The sequence below is a fragment of the Macrobrachium nipponense genome, chromosome 2 (assembly GCF_015104395.2).
Source record: "Macrobrachium nipponense isolate FS-2020 chromosome 2, ASM1510439v2, whole genome shotgun sequence".
NCBI classification, from domain to species: domain Eukaryota; kingdom Metazoa; phylum Arthropoda; class Malacostraca; order Decapoda; family Palaemonidae; genus Macrobrachium; species Macrobrachium nipponense.
In genome coordinates this window covers 129,164,928-129,184,101 of record NC_087201.1, presented here as the reverse complement: position 1 = coordinate 129,184,101, position 19,174 = coordinate 129,164,928, and the positions used below count along the sequence as shown (strand labels likewise).

General features: G+C 38.5%; 1 protein-coding gene across 1 annotated transcript in view; it reads left to right on the top strand.

Moving 5' to 3' along the window:
- Positions 1-19,174, top strand: part of LOC135221310 (5-oxoprolinase-like) — a 709,982-nt gene that overhangs the window by 652,556 nt on the left and 38,252 nt on the right. The window contains exon 17 of the mRNA XM_064259114.1: positions 9,929-10,153. Within this exon, the coding sequence (XP_064115184.1) occupies positions 9,929-10,153 (225 nt within the window). The remainder of the gene's footprint in view (positions 1-9,928; positions 10,154-19,174) is intronic.

Below are 19,174 nucleotides of genomic sequence, written 5' to 3'. Positions count from 1 at the left end.
ATCACTTTCAGGACAGAGGACATATCCATTGAGCCTAGCTTTCTCTTCATAAAGCTCCAAACATTTCCTATTGGATTAAGGTCAGGGGAATAACCGGCCCAATCTAGAAGCTCTAATTCCATTTTGCTCAAATAACTTTTTTGCCTTCTTCCCCCTATGGCATGGTGTCCCATCTTGCATAAAAACATGCGTGTGTAGATTTTCCTTGAAGGGAAACAAGTGGTCTTTCAACACATCTACATACCGATCACCATTCATTCTACCTACCAGTCCCCATTCATTGTTGTACTTTTCAGTACAATATAAAACACCCCACTTGCTTCTCCGCTAAAACTCCCCCACATATAGGCGGCATGCTTCACAGTTTTGATCATATACTTGAGAGTCAAATTGACTCGACCCTGTAGGTCTCCTTACCTTCTTCCTGGCACTCTTGGTTACATAGAAACACGATTCATCGCTGAATACCACAGTAGACCAGTCTTCCTCAGTTCAACCTTTGTACTTCTTGCAAAAATTCAGCCTCCTCTTCTTCATTGCCTCAGTAAGTAAAGGCTTCTTAGCTGTGGTGTGACGGGGGGGGCGACCAAGATCCTTCCTAAGGTGATGTTGTATGATGCGTTCTGACACCTCTCCCATTAGTTCAGGGTTCCATTGCTTCAATTCGTTGCTGTTAATACTTGGATTTACTATTACAATACACTTCAACAAGCTATTGGTCTTCTTGGATGTTTTTCATGGACATCCAGACCCCTTCTTCCTTTGCACTGCCACCTTGAGTTCCCTCCCCTCAGCTCTGCTACACCAAATGGAGACCATATTTTTAGAGACACCTAACTACTTCGCTATGGCAGTCATTGACTTGCCTTCCGTATACATAGTCACAATTTGTGTCCGCTTGACGATGGAAAGTGACTTACCCAGCATACTAGCTGGTAGGGTGCACAGGTGGGCTCGTTATGCAGGTGCAAAATTACAGTACAGTAAGTCCTCGGGTTACGCTGGTCTCGACTTACGATGTTTCGTGGTTACGAACGCGCCCCCATATATATAAAAATAATATTTTGCGTCGTTCCGTCTTACGCGGTTTAGCGTCGTAAGCAATGTAAACAAACGCGAACTAGTTCCGGGCGCACGGCGGAAGAATACGCTTTGTGGGGGAGAGGACGGCGTCGCTTCGCTACGCTCATTCCTCGCCCATACGCCATTTTGGTTGTTTACACTGCCTCTCTCTCCCTCGTGTTGTATCGTTTTTGTAACTTTTTGCTCTTTGTTATGGCTCCCAAGCGCAAGGCGGACTCTTCTGATGGTAGTGCATCGAAGAAAAGAAAGGCCATCACCATGGAAATTAAAGTGGACATTATAAAGCGATCTGAGAAGGGAGAAACGCCAACAAACATTGGCCGCTCGCTTGGCCTTAGCCGTTCGACCGTTGCTACCATTATCAAAGATAAAGAGCGCATCGTTGAACATGTGAAAGGATCTGCTCCTATGAAAGCGACAGTGATAACTAAGCAGCGTAGTGGTCTAATAATTGAAATGGAAAGGTTATTGGTGCTTTGGTTGGAAGACCAAAATCAACGGCGTATCCCAGTCAGCCTTATGGTGATTCAGGAGAAGGCGAAAAGATTGTTTGAAGCGTTGAAAAAAGAAAAGGGGGAGGGAAGTGAAAGTGAAGAGTTTGTGGCTAGTAGGGGTTGGTTTATGCGATTTAAGGCTCGGGCCAATTACCATAACCTTAAATTGCAAGGTGAAGCTGCTAGTGGGGATGAGAAAGCAGCGAGTGAATTTCCTAAAGCGTTGTCTGAGATAATTAAGGAGGGGGGTTATTCTGCTCAGCAAGTGTTTAACGTAGACGAGACAGGTTTGTTTTGGAAACGTATGCCTAACCGCACTTACATCGCCAAGGAGGAGAAGTCAGCACCCGGTCATAAAGCCAGCAAGGAGAGGCTAACTTTACTTCTTGGGGGTAATGCTGCTGGCGACTTCAAACTGAAGCCCTTGTTGGTGTATCAGGCTGAAAATCCAAGGGCACTCAAGGGCATTTGGAAGGGTCAACTACCAGTAATTTGGAAGTCCAACAAGAAGGCATGGGTGACACTTGCAGTGTTTGAGGACTGGTTCGTAAACCATTTTGTTCCAAGTGTGGAGCGGTATTGCGCCTCCAAGGGTATCCCCTTTAAGGTGTTGCTAGTGCTGGACAATGCCCCTGGACACCCTGCCCAGCTGGGAGACTTCAACCCTAATGTCAAGGTGGTTTACCTTCCACCTAATACCACGGCCCTTTTACAGCCTATGGACCAAGGAGTGATTGCTTCGTTCAAGGCCTACTACCTACGAAGGACAATTGCTATGGCTTTACAGGCAACTGAAACCAAGAAGGACTTGACTCTGAAGGACTTTTGGAAATCCTACAACATCCTTGATGCTGTAAAGAACATTGCTAATTCCTGGAGGAGGTTAAGCAAACAAACATGAATGGTGTCTGGAAGAAAATTTGTCCTCAATTTGTGAATGATTTCCATGGTTTGAGGACACAGTTCAGCTAGTTGTCAAGAACGTTGTTGCCCTGAGTAAGGAAATCAATTTGGAGATGGAGGTTGATGATGTTACAGAGCTGCTGGAGTCTCATGGCGAGGAGTTATCTGCTGAGGACCTGATACAACTGGAGAAGCAGATAATAGAGGAAGAAGAAGAAGCACCCACCCCAGAGCCTAAGGCTTTCACAAGGCAGGACTTGATAAGAGGTTTTGCAGAGTTGCAGCAAGCGTTGTCAACTTTTGAGGCTCAGGATCCCAACTTGGACAGGTTCACTAGGGTTTCCAGAGGCATCATGGATTTGATGCAGTGTTTACAGGAGATCTTGGATGAAAAGAGGTCGCTCTCTGTTCAGACTAACCTGGAGCAGTATTTTAAGAAGGTAGAGAGGCCTGCAGGAGATCCTGTACCCTCTACCTCAGCTGCCTCTGCTAATCCAGACTCGCCTGCCCCACAATCTCCAGCACCTTCTGAATGTTCTGCTAACCCAGACTCACCTGCCCCAGTATCTCCAGCACCTTCTTGTAGGTTCTGCCTCACCTAGACTCACCTGCCCCAACTACCTGCCCAACATCCAGTAGTATGTTCTGCCTCACCTCAAGAATCACCTGCCTCAGCATCTCCAGTACTAGTATGTTCTGCCTCACCTCAAGAATCATCTGCCTCAGCATCTCCAGCAACTTCTGGAGGTTCTTTTTCTCTTCACTAACCTCCCCCAGTCTCTCCAGCACCGCAGCTTCCTCTCCAGTGTGCAAGCCAATCAAACTAATAAAGGTAAGGAATTGTTCTCTCGTTGTTATTGATAGGTATTTACATTAAATCATGTGGTATTTTTCAATGTTCCGACTTACGCTGAAAATCGTGTTACAACGCATCGTAAGAACGGATCAACGTCGTAACTCGAGGACCCCCTGTAATCAGGTGCCTAATGGAAGACCAGGTTTTTTTTCAAACTGCAAAAACAGTGTGCAACTTGGTAATGAACTGATGTTTAGAAGTGAAAATTGTTGTTTTATTTATTGTACATAAGAATTATGGCATATGCAAAGGTATTAAATTTTCTTTGGTGAAATGTATCTGGGTACTGTTCAGTATTGGTCCAATAATGCCGTTTGCATAAAGTCACAGGCTATTTTAATCTTTCACAAAGAATTCCAGTGTGTGAACTGTGTTTTGGGTATAAAGGAGGTGCCTTCACAAAATATGTAGCTCGGTTTAGGTGCTGTTAAGAAATATATCAATTTACAGTCATTCTAATGTCTGTTCAGTGCTCCCCTACTTTTACGCAGTACATAATAGGTTCCAGAACCTGCTACTGAAATGCAAAAATATGTAGCTCATAGGTGCTGTTAAGAAATACATCAATTTACAGACATTCTAATGTTTATACATTGCTCCCCCACTCTTACACAGTACATAATAGGTTCCAGAACCTACTGCGGATATGGAAAAATCCCCTCTAAAAATGCTTATTACTGGCTTATAACTGCCAAATACCCAGTACACCATAAACTATAATACTTATAACTGTCTATTTTAACACTTACTGCTTAATTTCATAGTTCAAAGTTCAAACAAAAATATACCCTAAATTATCACACTTTATAAATTTACGTAATATCATTTCAAACAAAAATACATTCCCAAACCATCACCCCAAAACATCCTAAGACATCTTAGATTAGTACCCTTTTACAACTGTTACTCTCAAGTATGGATGCCCCTAAAATGCTTATGACAGTGATTTACTTATTTTAAAATATTAATATTATTGTAAAGAGCAAAATGTCCATAAAGTGTTTAGTACAAATTAAATAAATCTGTCACGCAAAACGTTTTGACAACTAATCAAGTTACCCCTGTACTGTATACATAAGCTGTTTTCTGTCATAGTATTGAAGTATTAATCCTTTTAAAATTATCACTTATTCTTTTTTTTTATAACACTGTCTGTTCACTAATTACTGTATTTTTTCATATTGTGTATGTGACTAAATCTTGATTTTTATGATAAAAATTATGTAAAGCATACTTATAATGTAGTTATGTATCTATTAAGCTCATTCCAGGTTGGGCCCCAGACTGACCATAATAGGTGTATGACTCTCTCTCTCTCTCTCTCTCTCTCTCTCTCTCTCTCTCTCTCTCTCTCTCTCTCTCTCTCTCTCTCTCAAGGTAATATAAGATGTATTTAACCCTTAAACGCCGACTGGACGTATTTTACGTCGACATTTTTTGTCTCTCGGGTGCCGACTGGACGTAGTTTACGTTGACATACAAAAGTTTTTTTTTAAAATTCGCGGAAAAATACTTTTAGGCCTACCAGCCGAAAACTCTTGAATCACGCGCCTTGGGGGATGCTGGGAGTTCACGGATCAAGGTGTTGTTTTGTTTACAATCGTTACGCAGGCGCGCAAGCGCGAATTTCTTTCTTGCCGCACTAAAAAGTATTTGTGACACATCTCGGAAATTATTTCGTCACTTTGAGATAATTTTTTTACCATTTTAAATTAGCCGTTACATAAAGTTTTATATATGAAAATGTGCGCATTTGTATGTAGTACACAACAAAAAAATACTCATGATTGTAGCTTTTATCAGTTTTGAGATATTTTCTATAATTACGATAAGTGCCAAAATTTCAACCTTCGGTCAACTTTGACTCTACCGAAATGGTCGAAAAACGCAATTGTAAGCTAAAACTCTTATATTTTAGTAATATTCAATCATTTACCTTAATTTTGCAACTAATTGGAAGTCTCTAGCACAATATTTCGATTTATGGTGAATTTATGAAAAAACTTTTTCCTTACGTCCGCGCGGTAACTCTTCCGAAAAAAATCATACATGCGATTGTGGTAATGTTTGCACCATTTTAAATTTGCCGTTACATAAAGTTTTATATATGAAAATGTGCGCAATTTCATGCACAATACAACTAAAAACAACCCATGGTTGTGGCTTTTATCAATTTTGAAAGATTTTCATATAAAAAATGATAAGTGACAAATTTTCAACCTTCGGTCAACTTTGACTCTACCGAAATGGTCGAAAAACGCAATTGTAAGCTAAAACGCTTATATTCTAGTAATATTCAAGGATTTACCTTCATTTTGCAACAAATTGGAAGTCTCTAGCACAATATTTCGATTTATGGTGAATTTATGAAAAAAAAAAACATTTTCTTTACGTCCGCGCGGTAACTCTTCCGAAAAAATCATATGTGCGATTGTGGTAATGTTTGCACCATTTTACAAATTTGCCGTTACATAATGTTTTATATATGAAAATGTGCGCAATTTCACTGTAGAATACAACAACAAATAATTGAAGGTTGTAGCTTTTGTTTTCTCATTTTGAAATATTTGCATATAAATCACGATAAATTAAGAAAAAAACCACGTTCGGTCAACTTTGACTACCGAAATGGTCGAAAAACGCAATTGTAAGCTAAAACTCTTACAGTCTATTAATATTCAGTCATTTATCTTCATCTTGAAACAAATTCGAAGTCTCTAGCACAATATTTAAATTTATGGTGAATTTAAAAAAAAAAACTTTCCTTCCCTCCGCGCTCGGATTCTCTGCCACAAATCTCCAAAATGTGTACGTCCCATTCTCGGAATATTTGCTCCGTTTCATATTAGGCATTTCATAGAGTTTTATATATGAAAATGTGTGCAATTTCATGTAGAATAAAACTAAAAATATTTGAAAGTTGTAGCTTTTCTTATTTCCGAAATAATTGCACTTAAAAAAAATATATATAAAAAAATTCGACATTCGGTCAACTTTAACTCTTCAGATATGGTCGAAAACTGCATTTGTAAGCTAATATTCTTATAGTATAGTAATATTCAATCATTTTTCTTCATTCTGAAAGAAATTGGAAGTCTCTAGGTCAATATTTAGATTTATGGTGAATTTTTGAAAAAAATATTTGTTTTACATCCGCGCGTTACGAATTCATGCATTATTTTGTGATAATATTTTTGTGTTGCTTTTATCGTTTTACAATGTGTTATATACCAAAATGATTGCAATTTAGTGTACATTACAACGAAAAAAAAGTAACTTGTTACCTTTAACCATTTTGCGCACAGCGCGATTTGAATACAATTATATATGAAATTTTGTTTTTGCGCTATCATATATCGCATTATTTATATATGATAATGATAATTTTTTTCATTTCTGATGGTTGCATACTAAACTTCAGGCAATGACAAAAAAAGGAGCCAATAATGAACTCTTAATCTTGAAAACTAAGCGCGCTGTGATTTTTTGAAAAAAATATTTTTTCTGCTTCCGCGCTCACTCTGAAACACCTCCGGCACACGGGAGACATTTTTTTTTTTACTGCTTCGGCGTTTAAGGGTTAAAATGATATTACTGTAAACTTTATTACTGTAAACTTTTTTGTGATAAAGCATATTGTACACTTTAAAATATTTGCTAATTATTTTTATTTTATTTTTCAGTCTGCTTTTACTGGAACATAAAATGAAAATAATTAGTAAATATTTTAAATATTTTACAATATGCTCTATCACCAAAAATCTTTACAGCTTTATCAATTCAAATACATCTTACATTACCCTGAGAGAGAGAGAGAGAGAGAGAGAGAGAGAGAGAGAGAGAGAGAGAGAGAGAGAGCTCAGTATAGGGCCCAACTTGGAATGAGCTTAACAGTTGCATAACTACTTATAAATATGCTGTAAATCATTTTTATCATAAAATTCAGTATTTAGTCACATACACAATATGAAAGAAAACAGTAATTAGTGAATAAATAGTGCTACTTTACAAAAAAAATAAAAGCAAATTAGTAATAATTTTAGAGATATGGTCAAAAGAAAAAATCTGCAAATTAGTGAAAGTTCCTTGTGGAAAAGTGAATATGTAATGTGTTTCACAAAAATCCGTGACAAAGTGGACCGCAGGAATGTGAAATGCATAAAAAGGTGGGGGGGGGGGGGGTGGCCACTGAAGTGTCTAATTTATACTTCACTTGGAGAAAATGAACCTGATATCTTCTCTCGTAGAGGAATGTTTCTGTTGACATGAAGATTCCCCCTAAAGTTAAGTGGGTCAAGTAAGAGATGGTCTTCCCGCCACACTGCAACAACCTAATGAAGGGCACATTGTCTTCAGAGTTGCCCTTGGCAGTGGAAAAGATCTTTGCTACTGTTGTTGACCATAGGTCAAGCCATGAAACAGCCTGGAAAGCCAATGAAGCAGTTGACTTCAAGGTAGCAGCTTCCTGAAAGGTGAAGGATGAGCCCTTCGCTTTGATTTGGTCTAAAGATATCCCTGGGCCCAGATGAATGAGATCTGGATCAACTTGTTGAGGTTGCAATGCAACCATGGGGATTGCACAAAACTGTTTATGCTGGGGAAGAGGTGGGGGTAGAAGACCTACCGGAATGCAGTGAATTGTCCCATCCAGAGATAAGAGAATTCACTTGGTTGCGAATGCTGCCAGCATGTTCAGAGCATGGCAACTGTAGAGAGATGTCTTCACCTCTTTCTTAAGACCTAGCAAGGTCTCAATAACTGAACTTGAATCCAAATTGGTTGCCACAATCTCCTCTGCTAATTCGTTACACTCACAAATGATATCGACCTCAGCATAGGTAGTAAAAAATTCCTGATGGTCTGCATCCTACTGGCCACAAGAATTGTGCTCTGCCCTGTCAGCTAAATCGGGAAGTCAAAATGTCCTAACTTATCACTGGAGTGTAGGCTTGTTCGGGGCCTAGGCATTCTTGGGGGCCTGTAGATCTAAAGTGTGAGACGGAACTTTGTCTTGATCTCGATCCAGTCCACAGGAATGGGAACGAGAATTACAATGAGAAGATGAACGTCGTGATTGTTTATGAGGCTATGCAGGACTTCTGTTACATGAAGACGGGTAACAGTTGTGTGAGCAAGAGCGTGTATCACTGTCACAGACACGTGAACAAGAGTACTGATCGTGAGGAGATGAGTGTTGTGATTCATTACAAGGCCAAGCAGGATTCATGTTACATGAAGCTCAGCCATGGCCATGTGAATAAGAACACGGATCACAGTCTCATCTAGGGGAACGATGTGAACACGGATGATGACGTGAAGATGAAGGCCTTGGAAGGTTACGCAACCATGAAGGGCTCTCAATACATGAGACACAGCTGATGATCTAGAAGACCAAGGAGAACAGTCTCAGTCCCAAGAGGGATTCTACATTTGTGACTTATTGATTGGGGCCTTGTTGTCCTTCCTTGGGGGATCCTAATAGTAACTTTGTCCATAAGTATGGTAGCATGGGAGTCAGGAACTGGGCATGGAATGTTGGACATAGTAGAAGGAACACATATGTGTTCCTTGACGGAAGAACGGATCTAAGAGGTAGTGTGAGGGCTTGTAGTAGCTCTAGAAGAAGCATGAGCGGGTTCGGCACAGGCGTGATTTGAACTAAGAAAGCTGCAGGAGAAGAGGAACGAGACTCCAAAGAGGAAGGTGTAGATGTAGAAGGGACATGGATGGAAGTTGATTGAAATGGCACGTAGCAGGGAGCGGTATGTCACTGACAGCTGAGAAGGCATCGAAACTGTCGCTATGAAAGCCGGCAAGGGGAGAGCCATTGTAAGATGAGATGACATCACAGAAATGGTCAGTTGGAGACACAAAAGCCTTTCCAACATGGCATTGCTGATTTCCCCTCATACCTCCTCTTTCTACTAAAATTTTTCCACACACAACACACTCTGAACATGGGTTACTTACGCTACAGTCTTTAGATCTACACCTGCTACAAGTAGAATGAAAAACCGAATGCTAAGGTGTTATGGTGCAGGAAGAGACAAAAACAACCAGCTTCTTGGCAGAGAGGGCAACAGCATGACCTGCTGTGAAGGCAGTCAAAGAGGAACTGTTGTAGCTGGGATGGGATAAGGCAGGTTGGCTGTGCCCTCCTCTTTTCCACCATCTTGGCTCACTTCCTTTGGCACCAAAGAAAAACTTTTATTTTTATTTTTAACTGGATTCCAGCAGGCACCAGAGAATTTTCCCCTTACATTAAGACCACAGGTTTGTTAGTTATGAAAAATATAATTTGAATTAAAATTTGTCATATTTGATGTATTATTTTAGTGTTAGAGAAATCTTAATCCTTGGAAGCATATCAAAAAGCACATTTTGACAATTTATTCTAATAAAAAAGCCAATACCTGTTTCTTTAAATAGTGGAGTATGTTACTCATTCTGCTTCAGATAATTGTTTTCTGGCACAACAGGTGTAGTCTTACAAAAGGCTCATATTACAGAAGTTGTGTATTTGTTTTATTGCATACCTTGAGACCATTATCCATCAGTTTCATCAAAATTGTACAACAAATTTTCATTCCAGGGATGTCTAAATCCAGTTCAAATCAAAATCCCAGCTGGATGTCTTTTGGACCCATCAGAAGATGCAGCTGTTGTTGGTGGTAATGTACAAACTTCACAGAGAGTGGTAGATGTAATTTTGAAAGCGTTTGGGGCCTGTGCTGCTTCTCAAGGCTGTATGAACAACATAACATTTGGAGACAACACTGTTGGTTATTATGAAACTGTGGCTGGAGGTTCAGGAGCTGTAAGTAGTTGTATGTACTATGTCTTATTTTTATCAAGATTGTTTTTTAACCGGTTTCCAGCTGGCACTAAAAGATTATCCTATTGTTAAGACCTCAGGTTTATTAGCTATGAAAAATACAAATGTCATTTTTGCCTTATGTTATTGGGTATAATTTACTAATTTGTCTATACCTCCAACTACCAGAGCAACAGCTCAAAGAACAATTCAAGGAAGGGATCAGGGAAAGGCACTGTCCATATGTGTTTTATTATAATCATATACAGTGGACCTCCCGTATTCGCGTTCTCTGGATTTGCGGACTCATACATTCGCGGATTTCTCTCAGGAACATTTTCCCACATTATTCGCGGAAAATTCGCACATTCACAGTAATTTTTCATCATCAAATGCACTTTTTGTGATGAAACTATTAAAAAAGCCAAGTATAAAGATTTTTAGTGGGTTTTTATTGGGTTTTAACGAACAAAATAGGCTGTTTTTAGAGTTTTTATAGAGGTTCCAACTATTCACGGGGGGGAGGGGTGGTCTGGTACACATCCCTCGCGAATACGGGGGGACCACTCTATATGCCAATATTTCATAATTTTGAATGGTTTCTAATATTAGACTGTCCCAGAATATGTAAAACTTTTATAGACAATAAAAACTTCTCAATAATACGACAGGTGAAAGATGAAAATGATTTAACAATACTGGAATCTATAATTATCTAATTGACCATACCTCCGATAAACTCCCAAACATCATCCACACAGTTTATTGCCTGGTGGTCTTGTCAAGCTGTTTTTTACTCTGTCTGTATGATTATTTTTTATTTTTTACTCCCTCTTTTGTTGTAACTGTATGCAACCACAGTAGTTTGTTTTTAACTTCATTCTGGGCATATATATATATATATATATATATATATATATATATATATATATATATATATATATGTATATATATATATAGATATATATATATATATATATACATATATATATAAATAACATTATAATATATATATATATATATAATATATGTATATTATATATATATATATATATAATACTATATATATATATATATATATATATATATTATATATATAGATATATATATATATATATATATAATATTATAGTATACACAAGGGCGGCCCGCGGTTAACGGCGCAATCACTCAACGGCGAATCGGTTTTACGGCGGTCGTCAAAAATATTCATTAAAAAAATAAGCCATTTTAAAGGTATCTTTACGGCACAAATTTCAGTTAACAGCGCCGCTAGCGCCGTTGTCTAACGAGTCCATACATTTGTAGAAATGCCGTTCAGACCATAAAGGTTATGCAAATTATATTAACAGATTTTATGGAGAGTTATTACGTAGGTATTAGGGTAAAATATATGCCTCTGACGCTGTTCTATGCCGAAAATATCGAGTTACATAAGTGCAAATTTAGCTATGGATGTGTCGATTCATAAATGTTCATGCTTTTGTTTAAAATGTGTATGAAAATGTATTACGTGAAAGGCATTTTTATTTCTGTACAGAAATATGATACAAAGGCAGCTTTTGAAACTGCCCTTCACGTTATCAAATACGATATTTTTTCATGTTCTTTCTTGTAAGCCGCCGCCTGCCGCTCTTCCAAAAATATCGATTTAAAAAAAAGAAGTGCAAATTAGCGATCGATGTGTCGATTTTATAAATGTTTATGCTTTTATGTTTAAAATGTGTATGAAAATGTATTACGAATAGGGTATTTTTATTTCTGTGCAGAAATATGATAAACAGGCAGCTTTTGAAACTCCCCTTCAAGTTATCAACTACGTTGTTTTTTTTCAAGTTCGTTCTTGTATGCCGCCGTCTGCCGCTCTTCCGAAAATATCGAGATAAAATGAGTGCAAATTTAGCGATCGATGTGTCGATTTTTCAAATGTTTATGCTTTTATGTTTAAAATGTGTATGAAAATATATTACGTAAAGGCATTTTCATTTTTGTACAGAAATAAGATACAAATTAAGGGAGCCTTTGTAACTACGCTCCACGTTGTCAGGGGATGGTTTTTCATGTTCGTTCTTGTCCGCCAGTTCCGAAAAATGCATTGTGTTATTTTATTAATTATGCATCTTTTCCATAAATCCTTTAAAAAATTATACATTATTTCACTGTATCCAAGAATATTGTATGTATTCTCATATTATTGTATTTTAAAATACTACGGCAAACTTAAGCCCGTATTCCGCGGAGCGGCCAATGTTGTGGTTTGAAATCATCTGATGAATACAAGTTTGTTTCACCATAACGCAATTCTGAGCGAATGCTCTTGCTTCTAGTTAGCATAAACGAATATCTATATACTTGACTTATATGAGACAAAGTTATTTTTCCTTATACAGCGTGTTTTTAGGTGGAAATATTTATTGAATATGTCTCATTGTGAATGTGAACTACTATTTTTTTCGTTAACAGATTACGTTGGCGGCATGTTTATTGCGTAAAAAATTACGTGATTCCGTTCGCAATAATCCTTTATATCATCGTAATACGAACTTTACGTTATTTATCTTATATCGGCGTGAAACCAACAGTAAAATGTGTTCTTTCAAGCACAGTAGTTTTGATTAAAATGATTTTATCCCAATTTTATCTACAGTTGTGTGTGATGGCAGACGTTTTATCCTTGTTGCCGATGTACGATAATAGTCATTAGCAGCTTGAACAGTTTTCTCAGCTTCAGTTATAACTAGGGTTAAATTTAACGGTATATTTCGCGGTTGATCTTTAATCTATATTGATCTCTGATCTATAGCGAATAAAGTTATTACATTAAGATATCTCAGTTCTATTCTATACATAACGCCATTTATAACAAATACGGCAATGTTGCACTGTAGTACGATGATCGAAATACAAGCCAAACAGATGTTATCCAGTTCGGTTGTACTTAGAAAAAAAAAAGTCGTTTCTCGTTCGGTTGTTCATGGTTGTACATGTTCACGCAACGAGTATAACGTTAAAACCACACTTTCATCATTCTCTTTTGCTGTTATTGAACTTATGTAACTAGAAGATGGATAAAGTTAGGCCATTGTAATTTGATCTCTCATAAAATCGGACTATCATAAGACTAATGATCATAACCTGAACACTACAGCTACCTGTACACTGTATAAACTTTATTATATCTTTACATACTCTAGACACCCACATGTACTGTACAGTAAATTCTATAGTACTATACTGCATAAATATAGTTTTACTTATTGCGCCGTTGTGGGATTACGGCGCCTTTGACTGGTCTAGAGTTTCGAAAGAAGGTGTGCGGCGGCCGTAGGCTTTAAAATCGCTCAACGTCGAAAATCGCTTGGCGTCGGTGGCCAGGAACGGAACCCCTGCCGCTAACCGAGGGCCGCCTGTATATATATCTATATATATCTATATATCTATATATCTATATACATATATCTATATATATCTATATATATATATATATATATATATATATATATACACACACACAGTAGGTCCCCGGGTTACGACGGCTCTGGCTTACGACGTTCCGAGGTTACGACGCTTTTTCTTAAATATTCATTGAAAAATCCGCCCTGGGTTACGACGTTTGTTCCGATGTTACGACGCTGACGCTTCCGACACTCCAAGTTAACGACGCTTTTAAAAAACTTATACTATGATAAAAATCCTTTATAGTTTAGCACAGTATATTAATAAAAATAAGTTTCTGGTTAAATTACAACAAAAATTTTGAGGTTATGATGATTTTCGACACTTTTTATGTCGTATTTTTCTATGTTTTTTAGGTGGACGCCTCATATGCGGAACTAGTTTCCGAGTGAATGAATACATACTAGCTTGCGATGCGCAAAGTTTATAACAGTCCAAAGCGCAAATAATGAAAAAATAATTGCGTTTCCAGTATAATAACAAAACGAAGTTTCTGGTTAGATTACAACGCAAATGCCAAGTATCCAAAGAGAGACATTATCCAGTAATTTGATCAGAGAGAGAGAGAAGAGAGAGAGAGAGGGAGAAAGAGAGAAGAGAGACGAGAGAGAGAGAGAAGAGAGAGAGAGAAGAGAGAGAGAGAGAGAGAGAGAGAGAGAGGCGTCTTCCGACGCTCTGAGTTAATGACGCTTTTAAAAGACGCATACTATGATAAAAATCCTTTATAGATTAGCACAGTATATTAATAAAAATAAGTTCCTGGTTAGATTACAACAAAAATTTTGAGGTTATGATGATTTTCGACACTTTTTATGTCGTATTTTTCTATGTTTTTTAGGGACGCCTCATATGCGGAACTAGTTTCCGAGCGAATGAATACATACTAGCTTGCGATGCGCAAAGTTTATAACAGTCCAAAAGCGCAAATAATGAAAAAATAATTGCGTTTCCAGTAATAATAACAAAACGAAGTTTCTGGTTAGATTACAACGCAAATGCCAAGTATCCAAAGAGAGACATTATCCAGTAATTTGAGAGAGAGAGAGAGAGAGAGAGATAGAGAGAGAGAGAGAGAGCGAGAGAAGCAGAGAGAGAGAGGAGAGGGGGGGGGTTGAGGAGAGGAGGGGGGGAAGAGAGAGAGGCGGCGTCTTGGCAAAATGAGATAATTTGCCAATGGTCTTGGGGATTGACGTAACGTTTATTTTCTGAACAGATAGGACAGAGAAGTGTTCATTTCATTAAACGGCCTCTGACTCATGCCAGTAAATGTTTTGTTGATACTAATAATATAAGCCTATTTAAAGATACGTTTACTTTAATTAGTCTATATGATACGTAAATAGTAATCAACTGTTCTTGTAGCCCTCAAGATTTGGCAAAATCGAAGTATCCAAAGAGAGACATTATCCAGTACACTGGAACCTTGACATACGAATTTAATTTGTTCCGTTACCATCGTCGTATATCAAAACAGTTGTATCACAAAGCATTTTTTCTCATTTAAAATTATGTAATATGTATTAATCCATTCTAGCGCTATGAAACCACACCTAAACACAGCTAAATTACATATGATATACACAATTTATACACAAATAAACGAGTAATAACACACATAATGATAAAATAACATAGCAATGTGATAAATGATAATAAATGTTAATAAAATCAATAAAAAAAAGAAAGGAATTTTACTTACCACAACGAAAGATGACGTGAGGCCAGCAGGGGGAGGAGGTAGGGAAGGGTGGCAGGGAACGATGTTCTCTTTTTATTTACGTATGTACACTAATAACTACGTAATAAACACAAATGAAATAATATTGCTAAACTAATTTTTATTTATTTTTTAATCAGTTCGTAGTTTAGAAATAATGGTGATGCCTTTGGAAGGATTTCGACCATACTCGTTTGCCAAATCGACGATACGAACGCCATGTTCATGCTTTGCTATAATTTCATGTTTTGCTTCCATCGAAATCATTTTCTTGGGTTTTTTCTTATCACCTGCTTTGTCTTTAGCTTTGGGACCCATGGTTAATAATAAAATAGACAAAATAACACGAAAAATAGGCACAAATACAACGAACTAAACAACGACGTGTTAACGATGCAGCACCAACAAACAAACAGACTGAACGCCATTTATCGGTCGCCTATACAACTATCACTCATCGCAAAATTGTATCTCAAATATTTTGTTGTATATCAAAGCATATATTTTTGCAAATTTTCTGTTGTATCTCAAAACATTCGTATATTAGGGCAATCGTATGTCAAGGTTCCAGTGTAATTTGATCAGAGAGAGAGAGAGAGAGAGAGAGAGAGAGAGAGAGAGAGAGGAGAGAGAAAGAGAGGCATCTTGGCAACAATGGTCTTGGGGATTGACGTAACGTTTATTTTCTGAACAGATAGGATCAGAGGAAGTGTTCGTTTCACTTAAACGGCCTCTGACTCATGCCAGTAAATGTTTTGTTGATACTAATATATAAGCCTATTTAAAGATACGTTTACTTTAATTAGTCTATATGATACGTAAATAGTAATCAACTGTTCTTGTAGCCCTCAAGATTTGGCAAAATCACTCCAGGTTGTACATAAAACTTCAAGAATGTAGTGTCACCATAGGATTACAATAGTTTTTTACCATTCCCAAGAACCAGTATTTTTTATGAAAATAACTTCAGGTTGTACATAAAACTACAGGAAACAACATGTAGTGTAACCAAAGGATTACAAGTAAGGTTTTTATAGCTTTTTATTAGTTTAAGACATTTTTCCAACGTCGTTCCGGCTTACGTCGATTTTCGGGTTGCGACGCATCTTAAGAACGGAACCCCCGTCGTAACCCGGGGACAGCCTGTATATATATATATATATATATTATATATATATATATATATATATATAGATATAGATATATAATATATATATATATATATATATATATATATATATATATATAATATATATATATATATATATATATATATACAGTAAGTCCTCGGGTTACGCTGGTCTCGACTTACGATGTTTCGTGGTTAAGAACGCGCCCCCATAAAAATATAAAAAATAATATTTTGCGTCGTTCCGTCTTACGCGGTTTAGCGTCGTAAGCAATGTAAACAAACGCGAACTAGTTCCGGGCGCACGGCGGAAGAATACGCTTTGTGGGGGAGAGGACGGCGTCGCTTCGCTACGCTCATTCCTCGCCCATACGCCATTTTGGTTGTTTACACTGCCTCTCTCTCCCTCGTGTTGTATCGTTTTTGTAACTTTTTGCTCTTTGTTATGGCTCCCAAGCACAAGGCGGACTCTTCTGATGGTAGTGCATCGAAGAAACGAAAGGCCATCACCATGGAAATTAAAGTGGACATTATAAAGCGATCTGAGAAGGGAGAAACGCCAACAAACATTGGCCGCTCGCTTGGCCTTAGCCGTTCGACCGTTGCTACCATTATCAAAGATAAAGAGCGCATCGTTGAACATGTGAAAGGATCTGCTCCTATGAAAGCGACAGTGATAACTAAGCAGCGTAGTGGTCTAATAATTGAAATGGAAAGGTTATTGGTGCTTTGGTTGGAAGACCAAAATCAACGGCGTATCCCAGTCAGCCTTATGGTGATTCAGGAGAAGGCGAAAAGATTGTTTGAAGCGTTGAAAAAAGAAAAGGGGGAGGGAAGTGAAAGTGAAGAGTTTGTGGCTAGTAGGGGTTGGTTTATGCGATTTAAGGCTCGGGCCAATTACCATAACCTTAAATTGCAAGGTGAAGCTGCTAGTGGGGATGAGAAAGCAGCGAGTGAATTTCCTAAAGCGTTGTCTGAGATAATTAAGGAGGGGGGTTATTCTGCTCAGCAAGTGTTTAACGTAGACGAGACAGGTTTGTTTTGGAAACGTATGCCTAACCGCACTTACATCGCCAAGGAGGAGAAGTCAGCACCCGGTCATAAAGCCAGCAAGGAGAGGCTAACTTTACTTCTTGGTGGGGGTAATGCTGCTGGCGACTTCAAACTGAAGCCCTTGTTGGTGTATCAGGCTGAAAATCCAAGGGCACTCAAGGGCATTTGGAAGGGTCAACTACCAGTAATTTGGAAGTCCAACAAGAAGGCATGGGTGACACTTGCAGTGTTTGAGGACTGGTTCGTAAACCATTTTGTTCCAAGTGTGGAGCGGTATTGCGCCTCCAAGGGTATCCCCTTTAAGGTGTTGCTAGTGCTGGACAATGCCCCTGGACACCCTGCCCAGCTGGAGACTTCAACCCTAATGTCAAGGTGGTTTACCTTCCACCTAATACCACGGCCCTTTTACAGCCTATGGACCAAGGAGTGATTGCTTCGTTCAAGGCCTACTACCTACGAAGGACAATTGCTATGGCTTTACAGGCAACTGAAACCAAGAAGGACTTGACTCTGAAGGACTTTTGGAAATCCTACAACATCCTTGATGCTGTAAAGAACATTGCTAATTCCTGGGAGGAGGTTAAGCAAACAAACATGAATGGTGTCTGGAAGAAAATTTGTCCTCAATTTGTGAATGATTTCCATGGGTTTGAGGACACAGTTCAGCTAGTTGTCAAGAACGTTGTTGCCCTGAGTAAGGAAATCAATTTGGAGATGGAGGTTGATGATGTTACAGAGCTGCTGGAGTCTCATGGCGAGGAGTTATCTGCTGAGGACCTGATACAACTGGAGAAGCAGATAATAGAGGAAGAAGAAGAAGCACCCACCCCAGAGCCTAAGGCTTTCACAAGCAGGACTTGATAAGAGGTTTTGCAGAGTTGCAGCAAGCGTTGTCAACTTTTGAGGCTCAGGATCCCAACTTGGACAGGTTTCACTAGGGTTTCCAGAGGCGTCATGGATTTGATGCAGTGTTACAAGGAGATCTTGGATGAAAAGAGGTCGCTCTCTGTTCAGACTAACCTGGAGCAGTATTTTAAGAAGGTAGAGAGGCCTGCAGGAGATCCTGTACCCTCTACCTCAGCTGCCTCTGCTAATCCAGACTCGCCTGCCCCACAATCTCCAGCACCTTCTGAATGTTCTGCTAACCCAGACTCACCTGCCCAGTCACCTTCTGATCTCCAGCACCTTCTGTAGGTTCTGCCTCACCTAAAGACTCACCTGCCCCAACATCTCCAGTAGTATGTTCTGCCTCACCTCAAGAATCACCTGCCTCAGCATCTCCAGTACTAGTATGTTCTGCCTCACCTCAAGAATCATCTGCCTCAGCATCTCCAGCAACTTCTGAGGTTCTTTTTCTCTTCACTAACCTCCCCCAGTCTCTCCAGCACCGCAGCTTCCTCTTCAGTGTGCAAGCCAATCAAACTAATAAAGGTAAGGAATTGTTCTCTCGTTGTTATTGATAGGTATTTACATTAAATCATGTGGTATTTTTCAATATTCCGACTTACGCTGAAAATCGTGTTACGACGCATCGTAAGAACGGATCAACGTCGTAACTCGAGGACCCCCTGTATATATATATATGTATGTATGTATGTATGGATGTATGTATATTGGGTTATATGTGTATATTGTATATTATAGATATTATATATATATAATTATATAA